Source organism: Protobothrops mucrosquamatus, unplaced genomic scaffold (assembly GCF_001527695.2).
Source record: "Protobothrops mucrosquamatus isolate PMUCROS unplaced genomic scaffold, P.Mucros_1.0 scaffold_294, whole genome shotgun sequence".
In the NCBI taxonomy this organism is placed as follows: Eukaryota; Metazoa; Chordata; class Lepidosauria; order Squamata; family Viperidae; genus Protobothrops; species Protobothrops mucrosquamatus.
Window position 1 is genome coordinate 2,642,742 of NW_015386370.1, and position 14,505 is coordinate 2,657,246.

The 14,505-nt window shown below is 42.5% G+C and overlaps 1 protein-coding gene across 1 annotated transcript in view; it reads left to right on the forward strand.

Annotated features, from left to right (window-relative positions):
- The window catches only part of ADCY10 (adenylate cyclase 10), a 220,727-nt gene that overhangs the window by 105,064 nt on the left and 101,158 nt on the right, over positions 1 to 14,505 (forward strand). The window contains 3 exon segments of the mRNA XM_029287319.1: positions 6,648 to 6,687; positions 11,931 to 12,168; positions 13,535 to 13,642. Coding sequence (XP_029143152.1) covers positions 6,648 to 6,687; positions 11,931 to 12,168; positions 13,535 to 13,642 — 386 coding nt within the window.

Genomic DNA, 14,505 nt, shown 5'->3' on the forward strand with positions numbered 1-14,505 from the left:
CACTCGGTCTTGGACGGGTTGAGTCTGAGTCTGTTCCTCCCCATCCAGACCCTCACGGCCTCCAGGCATCGGGCCATCACGTCAAGGGCATCGTTGGGGTGGCCCGGGGTGGATATGTACAGCTGAGTGTCATCAGCGTACTGATGGAAATCCACCCCGAAGCCACGGATGATCTCCCCCAGCGGCTTCACATAAATATGCTCTGGACGGGTTAGCCGCAGATTGAATGGTGAACCTGCATGATTCCAATGCCCCAGAGCTCAATGACTTCAACTGCTTCATGTCCTCTCTGAGAAGGAGATTCGAGGATCCCCTGGCTGATCACAAGGCCTGCGAGAGAATCAAAACGGTGAGGCAGGGCAGATGCTCGGTAGCTGAATATACACAAGAATTCTGGGCCATTGCCAACAAGCTGAACTGGCTGGAAGACATCCTCCTTAGCCATTTCAAAGATGGCCTAAACTACGACCTGTATGATGCTTGCCTGCCTCGAGGGGACCCACGCCAACTTGATGAATGGTACATCCGGGTGGAGGAAGCAGAGATCGACCTACTGAAGAGGCACCGCCGAGGAAAACCATGGGGCCGCCCACCTCCTGAGCCAACGCATGAGCCAGCGAAACCACAGGCTACGGCCAAGAAGCCAATGGGCTGTTTCAAATGCAGGCGAGAGGGGCATTGCGCTGTAGAATGCCACTCAAAAGCGCCTCAGCGCAACCCAGACCAATCACTGGCCAGGAAATCAGGGAAGTCCCCAGCCAAGCTGAAAGAACCCACCATGAGGCCGATAGAGGCTGTGGAGTCCCCAACCCCTGCCAAGCATGGGGAGGGAACTCCGGTCTACACCGCAGGGGCAGTGGACAGCTTGGAGGGTGAACCCCTGGTAAATGGATCCATCGCACCCATCCTCAAGACAGTGACTATATTAGCTCCCTTCATGCCCGAAGCTGTCAAAGTGAAAGCCTTAATAGACTCTGGCTGCACCCACGGCCTCATTAGCCCGATGCTAGTGGGGAACTTGGGCATTTTGGTGAGGAGACTGAAACAACCAATCTTATTTGGCCAGTTAGATGGGTCCATAGCAGGGGAGGTGCCAGCTACCCTAGCTACTTTATCAATCCACCTATCCCTGGGGAGCCATGAGGAAGACATAACGTTTGTAGTGACCCCAGGCATGGAATGCCCAGTGATCCTAGGGCTGGAATAGTTAAAGAAATGGAACCCCTGGGTAAATTGGAGGACAGCAGAACTCAATTTCCCGAAGGGGGATCGTGTGAAGTTAAAACCCCAAGGAGCCCTACCAAACCCAGGAATGGAGAAAGCATCAGTGGGAGAGAAAAAGGGGCTACCCGAAATACCAGAGGAATACCGAGACCTTGCTGAAGTTTTCAGTGAGGAGCGGGCAGATGAGCTTCTGCCTCACCGACCCACGGATTGTGCCATAGAATTCAAGCCCGGGGCAAAACTCCTGAAGCCCAGACTATACTCTATGAGCCCTAAGAAGAAGGAGGAAATGGAAAGATTCATAAATAAAAACCTAGAAAGGGGGTTTATCAAAACTGCCAAGCCTAAGGTCCTCTTTAGAGAGAAGGACTGCACTTTGCGCTTGTGCATGGATTACCGCACCCTGAATGCAATCAGTGAAAGTAACCTATACCCCCTATCCCTCATGAAGGACATGTTGTCACACCTCTCGAAAGGGAATTTTTTTACTAAACTAGTTCTAAGGGAAGCGTACTATCACGTGAGAATTAAGGAAGGGGATGAATGGAAAACCGCATTTAATTGCCCAATGGGGTGCTACCAATTCAAAGTTTTGCAATTTGGACTACAAGGGCCCCCACAGTATTTATGCAATGAATCAATGACATACTAAGGGAGCACCTATTTAAGAGGGTCCTGGTTTACTTAGACAACATTCTTATCTTCACCGAATCAAAAGAGGAACATGTCAACCTATTCAGAACGGTTTTAAAGAAACTGCGAGCTGCCCACCTATATGCCAAATTATCAAAATGCGAATTCCACCAGGAAAGAATAGACCACCTGGGTTATCGCATATCCCCACAGGGCATTGAAATGGACCCCAAGAAGGTCAGAGCAGTACTAGAATGGGCACCACCTTGCACAAGGAAGCAGTTGCAAAGTTTCCTGCGTTTTGCAAACTTTTACCGCCAATTCATCCCCTCGTTCCCCCAAATAGCCCTGCCCCTCACAAACTTACTAAAACCGAAGGGAGAATCCTCAGTGAAACCTAGCCAGCCACTAAAATGGACAATGGAATGCCAAGCGGCATTCAAGAGTTTAAAGAGACTTTTTTCTGCCAAACCCGTACTGAGGCACCCAGACACGGATAAACCTTTCGTAATTCAGGTGGACGCAAGCGATGTGGCAGTGGGGGCTGTACAAGAAAACAACAAAGGGGTATTGCAACCCTCCGCGTATACATCCAAGAAACTCACCGAAATGGAACAGCACTGGGCCGTGTGGGAAAGAGAGGCATATGGGGTGCGTTGGTTGTTACTTGGCACCATTTCCTTGAAGGGAATAAAATCCCTTTTCAGGTCTGGACAGACCACAAAAATCTGGAAGCATTAAAAACACCTAGGAAGCTCACTCCCAAGCAAGCCCGCTGGTCCCAGCATTTTCACCAATTCCGTTTTACACTCAAGCACTTGCCGGGGGGGGGGGAGGAAAAATTTCCTGGCAGAAGCACTGTCTCGCATGCCCCAATATAAGAGCACACGAGCCACCGATTATAAACCACTCATGCCTGAACCACAATTGGCAGCACCAGTAACCACCAGAGCCCAAGCTAAATTAAAGCCGCAGCTGGGTAGCCAAACCAGAATCGAATTCCGGAAAACTTTGGAAACAGATCAATGGTTCCAGAAAAATATACACATGTGCACAATCAAGGACGGACTGCTATGGGTGGGGGAAAAGTTATATATACCAACCACCCAGAGGGTAACTTATATATACTAACCACCCAGAGGATCACTTTCATGCAGCTATGCCATGATACAAAATCACCAGGGCATTTTGGATTTGTAAAAACATTACATTTAATTAAAAGGCAATTTTGGTGGCCGTCCATGAGAAAGTACATAGAAAGCTATGTGGCCAGCTGCCCAACGTGTGCAACTGCTAAGAGGTTGCAAGGGAAATCGCCCAGACTGTTACAACCAGTGGCGAATCCCTCAGCCCCCTGGAAAGAAATATCCATGGATTTTATAGTGGAATTACCAGAAAGCAATGGAAACACTGTCATCTGGGTGGTTACGGACTTGTTTTCTAAACAAGTGTACTTTATCCCTTGTCAAAAGATTCCCACCACAAAAACCTTAGCAAAACTATTCGTGCAGCACATCTACAGACTGCATGAGGCACCCCAACGCATCATATCTGATAGGGGAGTGCAATTTATGTCAGAATTTTGGAAGGAATTTTTATCCCTCTTAGGAACCACTCAGGGACTGTCATCTAGTCATCATCCTCAATGTAATGGACAAACTGAACATTGTAACTCAGTACTTGAGCAATACTTAAGATGCTTTATTAATTTCCAGCAAATGAAGTGGACAGACCTACTCCCTTTTGCAGAAGTTGCTTACAATAATGCAGTCCACTCCAGCACAGGCTACACTCCCTTTCAAATAGCCACCGGTCAAAGTTTCAACCCTATGCCAGAATTAATCCCAAACGAACCAGCAATCCCATTGCTGAAAGAATGGATAGCACAATTACAAAACACCTGGCCAGTAGTTAAGAAAGCCTTAGACGAAGCTAGGCAAGCATACAAAGCACAAGCAGATAAAAAGAGAGTTGAACCCATACCATTCATTGTAGGAGAAATGGCATATTTGTCTACAAAATACCTAAAATCCCTACAGCCCTGTAAAAAAACTTGGCCCAAAATATATAGGACCTTTTCCAATTAAAAGAATCATAAACCCAGTAACAGTAGAATTAGAACTACCCAAAACTCTCAGGCAAATACACCCAATTTTTCACTGCAGATTGCTAAAAAGAGAACAACAGTCACCCTTACGGTCAAAAATTCCCTCCCATACACACACACCACCTCCAATCATGGTTGAAGGAGAACAACACTTCGAGATAAAAGAAATCCTAGATTCTAGGAAATATTGCGGGGTAACTCAATACCTAGTAGCATGGAAACACCTTCTCTCCTCACAAAACGAATGGGCCCATAAACATCACGTCAGAGCACCGAAACTCCTAAAGAAGTTTCATACAAAATATCCCAATAAACCAGACTAATTTCTATACCTGTTTTGTTTCTCTACAGGTGGATCTCTCTTATTTTTAAGGGGGGCAGGACGTCAGAACTCATGTATATTTCATTTCTATCTATCTCCTCTGATCTAAAACCAAATCTCACTTTCCCCTGGATTCTGCCATACTACCAAGGGGGAGGGGGGATATGCCTGTGGGCTTATGGCTTTCACTTCCTCTATTTGCTACAATGTAACCTTTTGTTTATTGCCTCTGGGTCTGCTACTCATTACAAAGTAACAAATTGCCTCCTGCACTATGCATCTCTCTGAACTTTCTTCTCCCTAACCTGGCAGCTAGGAAAAGTGGTGGGAGAGAATTACAAACATCCAGAACCTGGCTTATTTCTCTGGTCTCAAAAGGAGGTGTGAAGAGCTGTGGAACATCTTGCTACAAATGGAGTCGGACCAATGTTATCTTCCCTTTCCCATGATGGACTTAACACCTGGAGATTGGCCGGTCTGAACCGTCCGGATGAACTGTGGGGTGGGGTTTGCTTAAGGACACTTTAAAGTATCGGTCTGTAAAGAATCCCTCAGATCCTGTCTATTATGCCTGCTATTAACTACTCTTAATAAAAGTTCCTGTTGGAAAAAATTGTTTCCAAGAGTTCTGCTTTCTTAAGATGTGAGATTGAAGTGGGTCCTTACAAGCAGTACTGTAGAAGAACATAGAACTGATGAGAGCTTGCAATAAATATTTGCTTCCTAAAAATTTGGAAAGGGAATATTTTGGATAGGGGAACATATTGATAGAACACTATGGGCATAGGAATGTTATTTATTGGCCAAGTGTGATTGGACATTTGTCTCCTTGGGATATTGCTATCTTCTGTATCCCACTTATTTTGGCTTAGCAAAGCTCAAAGAAATGAAGAATGTTTTTCCCATTTATCATATTATTTTGCCAATTTTTGATAGTTCCTCTCACAAAGAGAGAACCATATCATACATGATTATTTCCAACACAGTAGTATGTGAATAATGTATGTAAGGATTGATGTTTTTTTTAACACAGAGCTCTATTCTGAGCTCTAGTCAGGTCAATTACCATGGATAACATAGCCATCTGGAACTTCATGGGAAAGCAGCTCATCATTAAACAAGATTACAGGTAGTCCTCAAGTTGCAACAAGTCACTTAGTACAGTGGTTCAAAGTTATGACAGACCTCCCCAAAAGTACTTATGACCCAGTCCCGAAGTTATGTATGTTGCAGCACCTCTGCAGTCATTCAACCAGAGAAATGTTGCAACATGCTTATTTCCCCACTATCCTCCCCAAATACATGCAGCATTTGCTGGCAGAGACAGTGTGTAGGAAGGGAAGAGTTTTGTTGGCTATGGGCATTCACTGGGAGAAGGAGATGAGCCTCTAAGAAGGGAAGAGTTTAGTCACTGTCTGCATGCCTTCCCTCCCTCTACCATTAGCCAGGGACCAAAAGCAAACAGCAAGGAAGGGAAGGAAGATTTCTCCGCTTCACTATTTGCCTTTGCTGGGGGAGGGAAGGTTAGCATCTAGCAGTGAAAGAAAAACAGTTCACCAGGGTCTCAGAAAAAGATGGCTACTTTTTTGCCATCTGTCCCAGCAATGGAGCGGCCTGTCCTCTTTCCTATCTGACATCCTGAGCTCTGGAGATCTTTGAAAGGCAAGTGATTAGTGACAGTTGGGTGGGTTCAGGGGGTGGATGTGGAGGAGGCCAAGCAGCTGTGGGGACCCCAAGGGTGGGAAGCAGAGTATGGATTATCTCAGTGTATGTTGGGGGGAAGGCCTTGGGAAGCCAGAGACAGATGATCTTGTTCCTGCACTGGGGCCCCCATGGTCTTCTCCACCCCTGAAGCATGCCATGTGCACTTAACGGCCTACCCATTTGTTTAATGAATGCATTGGGAAGAGCCAAGAATGGGGCTCATTCAATGTGATTTACTTAATGTTCTCCTGACATCCAATCATAATGGACAGGCTCTATTATGTTTGTAACTCAAGGACTACCTGTATATTAATAGTGCTGATTGCTGAATCAATTTTACTGTGATTGTTAAGTATTTGAAAGTATACCTTTTAGATACCTAACATGTGGGAATTTCCATTTTATACATTTGGAAGAGTTAGGTTCTCATATGAAAAAACTACAAACTGGGTACAAAGATAATGTCTTAATTTATTTTAGTTTTTGTCTAATAAAGAGTAATGTAATACAATTCCCATTCAAACATTCAACCCCATTCTCCTTCATTTGAATCTATGAATATTATGCACTTTATTACTTCAGAAGAAACCACAGCATATATTACAGTATTCTAGGATGAGGCATTTACCTTTCTTCAACTTTGTTCTCATGTAGGAGATACCCTGCGGTCAACCTTCATCTTGCAAGAATCTTTTAGGTGTGAAGCGAGTAACTTTTATGTTCCTGACTGAATGGCATCATTGGCAGTGAGATTATGTGGCACTTAATTAAGCCTCCAACTGTTTTATAAGAATGGAATTATTTAGTATCAAAAACTCTCACTAATTTCACAACCAATTATTTAAGGATAGTTTTTCAAGAAATTTAGTTTTACTTTGAACTCATTATTTTTTCTCCAAAAATAGAAGATAAAGCAGAATTAGATATATTGAAAATAAAGGTGTGTGCCCTAAAATGATAGTTCCATGTTGCTTATCATTCCTTTCTGATGGAGTTTAATGAAACTCACAATGTGATGTCCCAGTAGAGTATTCCGTCATTCCTATCTGTAACTATAGTCATTTAACAAAGTAGAACTGGAATTCATCAGATTTGCAGATGACACTAAACTGGCAGAAATAGACAAGACCTGAGAAGACAAGCTCAGGATCCAAAAAGATTTTGACAAACTTGAACAATGGGCCCTATCCAACAAAATGAATTTTAATGTGGAGAAAAACAAAGTTTTACATTTAGGCAGGAAAAATCAAAGGTACAAGTACAGATTAGCTCAAAAACAGTAACTGTGAGAGGGACCTTGGAGTCCTAGTGGACAATCACTTGAATATGAGCCAGCAGTGTGCAGCAGCAGCCAAAAAACCCCGAATACAATCCTGGGTTGCCTAAACATAGGCATAGAATCAAGATCACACGAAATATTAGTACCACTTTATAAAACCTTAGTAAGACCACACCTGGAATACTGCAACCAATTTTGGTCACTATACTACAAAAAAGATGTTGAGACTTTGGAAAAACTTCAGAGAAGAACAACTAAAATGATCAAAGGCCTGGAGACTAAAACATATGAAGAATGGCTGCAGGACTTGGGTTTGGCTAGTCTAAAGAAAAGAAGAAATGGGTGATATGATAGCAGTATTCCAGTATTTGAGGGGCTGCCACAAAGAAGAGGGGGTCAAACTATTCTCCAAAGCACCAGAGGGCAGGACAAGAAACAATGGTTGGAAACTGACCAAAGAGAGAAGAAACCTGGAATTAAGGAGAAACTTCCTAACAGTGAGGACAATTAACCAGTGGAACAGCTTGCCTTCAGAAATTGTGGGCGCCCTATCACTGGAGGTTTTTAAGAAGAGACTAGACAGCCACTTGTCTGAAATAATGTAGGTTCTCCTGCTTGAGCAGGGGGCTGGACTAGAAGAACTCCAAGGTCCCTTCCAGCTCTATTCTATTCCATGAGGAGGAAAAATTGATAAATTTATAGTGGCTCTTCTCACAATATATTTCACCCATGCAGCCAGATCTTGTTATTAGACTGCATATAGGTAATTTTCCTACTAGTGATTTATAGAGTCTTTGTAGGATTACCCATCCATCACTGAAATGAATTATTTGAAATAGCACAAAGCTTTTCTGCATTACTGTTATTTTAACAGATATCTAACCAACTGGTTAGATAATTCTAGAAGATAGTATAAGTTACTAGTGAAAATGACCACAGTCATTCTAACTGAATCAAACAAACTGTATGGATAATATAAATGCCTGTATACTTCTCTAAGCTTCAGGACATCATTTATATGCTCCACAAAGACCTGGCAGCATAGAGCATTTCTCTCAAGCACTGAGTGCTAGGAGGGATCATGCCATGGCTATGGTATTGCTGTCTGCCTGACCAATGGGAAACTACTAGTGATGTCATGAATCCTTGCTAAGTATTCTGGTATAAGGGCTCATGGCACTTCTAGGAGAAAGTGGGTGGGTATCTTGTTCTCAAAATAGTGATTTAACTCAGGCTACATGGTAGTGCATTGCCAAGAATACTGGTGAAAAAATCTGAAACGATTAAGGATATTTTGAATACCTAGCCATAGATTCCTTCTTTTTAAAGATAATTTTTTGGGTAAAACAGGCAATACTTCATCATAGTTTTAAGTAAAACAAGGCTTAGATCTAAGAGCAGCATACCATTATAGTAGCAATGGAGGAGAGAGAAGAGAAAATTCTCTCTTACAAACTTCTATTTGTAACATATGGGATTTAAATGTTTTAAATAAGTTTCTAGGGAATTAATATTTAGCCATTTCTTCTATATACATAAACAGTATATGTAAGTTTTATGCAAATATATCCCTCTTAACAGTCAATATAGTGTAAAAGACATGATAGAGGACTAGAAGAGGAAAGCCAGATTTTAATCCTCCATTAGGTATGGAAGCCAGCTGAGTGACCTTGGACCAGTCACTTACTTTTTGTCCAAAATAGTGTGAGGCTTTGCAAAAAAGCCATTTGATAAATAAAACCCTTTGTCACATCAATGCATTAATAGTTTCACTGTATGAACTAGGCAAGTGCAAGTGCATCTTGCAACTAAGCAGGACAAATATTAAGAGCAATAATAGTATATGTCCACTAACTCTTTTCTCTTTTTTAATAAGGCCTGTAAGCCAGGGGTCCTCAACCTGTGGGCCATAGCCCACTATCGGTTCATGGCCAATTTGCAACCGGGCCATCTGAGTGGCTGGCTGGTGCGTGTGTGTGCGTGCACAGCCCCATTCATGTGAACATTGCAGGCACTCACAGTCTCACTCATGTGAGTGTTGTGGGCACTTGTGGCCCCACTCGCATGAGCACTCAGGCCTCACATGAGCATTGGGGCCTCATTTGCACAAGCATCACAGGTGCTCTTGGCCTCACTTGTGCAAACAATGGGTGCTTTGTGTGTGTATTTGTGCACCTGCCCTTCCCACAAAACCTTTCCCTCTTTCCCCCCTCTAGACCACCAAACTGGAAAGGTTGGGGAACTCTGCTGTAGGCAATCTTTTCTCTATATACCTATATACTTGTGGCACCCCAATTTCTGTTACATCCTTTTCTTCGGACATATTCTGAGGGTAGGTAGAAGATGCCTTATTAGCTATTCTTTAGCACGACTTCATGATACAGCCTTCTTTTCATCCCAGCACATAGCTATTGTCATATAACTTTGTATTTCTCTGATCCAGCATGAATGTGATGTCTTCCCATCTTATTTGGACATAAACCTTTTTTAAATGCATGACTTGTGGTGCTTTGCAGTGACAACAAAGTAGGGATCTGTCCTACTTTTCCTGAGTTCTTTTGACCCCTTCCCTTCTGGTCACCAGCTTCCCCCCCCCAGTTTGGGCCACAGAAATTATTGTCTGTTTATGTAATACCTGACTCATACTTTGTGAAGCAGGCATTATGGGGGCACTGCATGGGTGTGGTGGTCTTACAAGAAACTGCTACACATATCTAAAAACTGCCCTGCCTGATAGGCAGTTTGTGTGGCATAGCTGAAATGGAATACTAATTTGTCAGCAGTCTCCTTGAGCTATTTTTAAGTAAAGCAAGAGAGATAGTGAATAAAAGTGAGTGAGGGATTGAAATGACATGAGAGAGAGTTACAGAAAAAAGTCATGGAGCAAGAGAAGGACAGAGGATCAAGAAAGTGTAAGAGAGGAAAAGCACGGGGAGCACAAGGGAGAAAGATGAAAGTGAAAAAAGAAGACAGAAAAAGAAACAAAAAGAAACAACTGAGAGAAAATCATCTGAGTGCTAGAAGCTGCAATTCCTGGTCTGCAAGGTGTATGGAAGCTTCCTTGTAAAGCAGAAGATGCAGAAGATCACCCTCCTGCTCTACCTATCAGGTTCTGAAAAATGGCCAAACTCCAGGGTCTACTCATCTGTCAAACTTTGAACTCCTTCAACTTTAGGTGAAATTAGAGCAATTGCAGCTTGTTTTACTTGCCAGGCAGGTAGGAGTGGGGAAACAACCACCACCAATCACTGCTGACCCACAGTCAGTTCTCAGGAAACTACTGATTTTTCCTGCCTATTTAACTTATATGCAGAGCACATCATGAGAAAGGCAGGGCTAGATGAATCAAATGTTGGAATTAAGATTGCCGGGAGAAATATCAACAACCTAAGATATGCAGATGATACCACTCTAATGGCAGAAAGTGAAGAGGAACTAAAGAGCCTCTTGATGCAGGTGAAGAAGGAGAGTGCAAAAGTTGGCTTGAAACTCAACATTAAGAAAACCAAAATCATGGCATCCGGCCCTCTCAATTCCTGGCAAATAGATGGGGAAGAAATGGAGGTAGTGACAGATTTTATTTTCCTGGGCTCCAAGATCACCTCAGATGGGGACTGCAGCCAAGAAATTAAAAGACGCTTGCTCCTGGGGAGGAAAGTTTTGGCAAATCTAGACAGCATACTAAAAAGCAGAGACATCACCCTGCCAACAAATGTGCGTATAGTCAAGACCATGGTTTTCCCAGTTGCAATGTATGGATGTGAAAGTTGGACCATAAGAAAGGCTGAGCGACAAAGAATTGAAGCCTTTTAACTATGGTGCTGGAGAAGACTCCTGTGAGTCCCTTGGACTGCAAGGCGTTCAAACCAGTCAGTCCTAGAAGAGATCAACCCTGACTGCTCTTTAGAAGACCAGATCCTGAAGTTGAAACTCAAATACTTTGGCCACCTAATGAGAAGGAAGGACTCACTGGAGAAGGGCCTAATGCTGGGAAAGATTGAGGGCAATAGAAGAACGGGACGACAGAGAATGAGGTGGCTGGATGGAGTCACTGAAACAGTAGGCGTGAACTTAAATGGACTCCAGAAGATGGTAGAGGACAAGAAGACCTGGAGGAACATTGTCCATTGGGTTGCGATGGGTCGGACATGACTTCGCAATTAACAACAACAACAACAAAGGAAGGCTGTGGGGACAGACCAAATTTATGCTGGCACACATTGTGCTACTTTACAGATGGCCTTAAATCTTTTTTTCAGCTATTCCTCTTTTCTTTGGAGAGCAAGGTATCCAGGAAACAAACTGAGTTTATGCACAAGTTTTGTTCTAAAAGAAAAAAAACCCCTTTCATTTAGATTTTAATGGGCAGATGTATGAATTAACTAACAAGATTGCTGCCTCGCATATAAATTTAGTTTTGAAATTGTATTGGTTCCAGGTGACCCATTAACCTTCATTGTTAAGTAGAGGTTTCAGTTGGCTCTTCCTGATCTGAGTTCATTGTTTTTATTATTACACCTGACTTGGTATCACATAGTAATTAAAAACCTTGAAGATTGTTAGGCTGCAATATCTTTCTGTTTCAATGTGGGTGAGATGTGTTAGAGATTAAGGTTACTATGGAAGTTTTTGGAAATTCCGTTCTTCTTTCTTTTTGGTAGGGCTGAAAATTCAGAACTGGAATTTCTAAAAAGAATGGATGAAATAATCTTGCTTACTGGCATGAGCAAGAAAAGGATGGAGACCCTTGTCTCCCAGGACTGTGAATGCAAAGAGATTGTGGAGTCTGTCACTGTGCCTTTATCTCAGCACTACTTGGCTCTAGGGGATTATGGTCGGGCTTTTTATTACCTGTTGGAATCTGCATCTGCTTATGTCAACCTCTCCCACAACTACATGGTAAGTAGGATCACCCATTTTTTTCTCTCCCAACCAGCTCCTTCATTACTCCTACAGCAAAGGATATTTTACATTCAGGCATCTTAAAGATGTCTGCATTTTTGTGAAAGCATGTCTAGATGCATTTATCCAGTGAAAGAGTGGAAGCCTCAAATTTCCTCTCTGTGACTTCACCCCCTCGTCCCCAGGTCCCAGTTCTTGTATTGGGGCAACAGCTTGATTGTACCTAATGTCCACATCTGTCTTCCAGATGACACTCACCTGGGATCCACTCTCTAACTTCAGTGTGTTGGAGAAATGTGGCTTTCACAACTTATGCTGTCCTTCCAGTGATAAAAAGGCCAAAGAGCAGAAAGTGAAACAGTATTGATAGTGATACCTCCTAGCCATTTTCTGTAACACTACTTCCTACAGTAGCATACTGGAGCAGGTGGCTAGAGGATTTAGCCCTTGCTCTTTTGGCAGGAGACTAATTTTGCAACAGAGAAGCAAAATCACTTAATTAAAAAGAAAGATAAACATCCTATTGTGTACTTGAGTGTATGCCTTCCAGTCAGTCTTGATTCCTGGCAATTGCCTGGATTAGTCCGAGCAGTTTTTTTGCAATGATTTTCAGATGCAATTCTTCATTGCTTCCTTCCTAGGGCTGGGAGAGATGACTGAGCAAAGATCACCCAACTTGTGCCTAAGATGAGGCCTGATGTCTTAAATCACTACACCCAGTTGGCTCTCTATAAATATAAATAACCTGTCTAGAGATTAAAATAACCTTTTTCATGTAGCTGAAAAGCGGTTATAGATCACTGTTCAAAACTGAAGATCAGTTTAATAGAAAAATTACAAGAGAAAATGAAATGCTCCAAATTCATTCTCCTTGCCAGAAACTTTGTAAAAAAAAAGATTGGAAAGGAGAATGTTCAAAAAATTGTAGCAGACTGCAAGAGTATGAGTTGATCTAGTATGCTGATAGCTGGTGAATGATACATTTTATTATATGTCATAATGCTTAATTATAGTGCTGGGGGGAAACATACCATTTTGAAATCAGCATATTTTAGTTCATCACCTTTATATTTAAAGTAAGCTTGTTCTATCTTTTCTGTGGGTATAGCTAACCAAAATACTGTTAAACCTGGAAGTTGTGTCTTGCCAAAAAAACAAAGACCCCTCTATAAAAAACTGGTTTACTAGATTATCTTTTTCTTTTAAAGTTCAATATGGTGAATAGATGCTACATCTGAACCCTGAATTCATCCCCTCTATGGTATATGAATATTTGTTCTTGAGAATTTATTACCTATGGTGAGGAAATTGGTGAAACATCATGCAGAAATGAATCCTTTCTGTTCTGTCATTCTTATTTGAGGCATTTACATATCTGAATACAGCAGAGAGCCTCTTGAGATCTTCAGAATACAAGCATAAACTCATTAACCAATTTGAGGTGTCCATTTTGTACAGCCTGAAGGGAGAGGTAAGACAATTGTGTCTGGCTGTAGCCATTTGAATACTTACCACTTCTCTGAATACAGTAAAACCCACTAGAATATCTATTCTCTACAGCTGCTCTGTCAGAAGTACAGTGTTGCTTCAGTTATCATTTTATGATATAGTCTCTCTTCATGCCGCAGTGCTTGACCTATTATAACAGAAATTCTTCCATTGCCACTTTTAATGATCAGTAAGTCTCTCCCTACATTTAGATTCATTAGAGAAATGGCCTTAAAGCTTTTCACAATTAGTTTGTTGATTTGTCAGGTATGACACATCTCTTGATCTTGCTGGATTTTTACAAGGCTTCCTGATATAATTATGCCATATCCTTTAGCTACCTTCCTGTCCTCCCTCCCCCATCTCTGGGGCACCTGTGAAAACAGAGGAGATGGATAAGAACAGGTAGAAGACCTTACAAAGTGCTGTGTCTTCTGCTGCTATATTATATAAGGATACAAAAATAATTTCATAAATGTACTTAGTACAGAAAAAGCCTCATTATTTTTTCATAGCTGATTTAAATACTGTATATATTCTGTTGCTTTAAGTATACCGCCTAGATGGTTCCGTCCCAGGCGCCTGATGGACCCGGAGAGGTTTCTGACGGAGCTTGGGCCATACCCGGAGGATCTAGGTCACGACTTGGCGGAAGATCAGGCTGCGGCCTGGGATGTGGCCGCAGCCGCAGCACTGGACCGAGTCGTGCCGTTGCGGCCTCTGACCCGACGTAGATCTCAATTGGCACCTTGGTTTACCGAGGAGCTGAGAGAGATGAAACGCCGGAAAAGACGCCTAGAGAGCAGTTGGAGGACTACCCGAACCGAACCCGACCGAACACAGGTA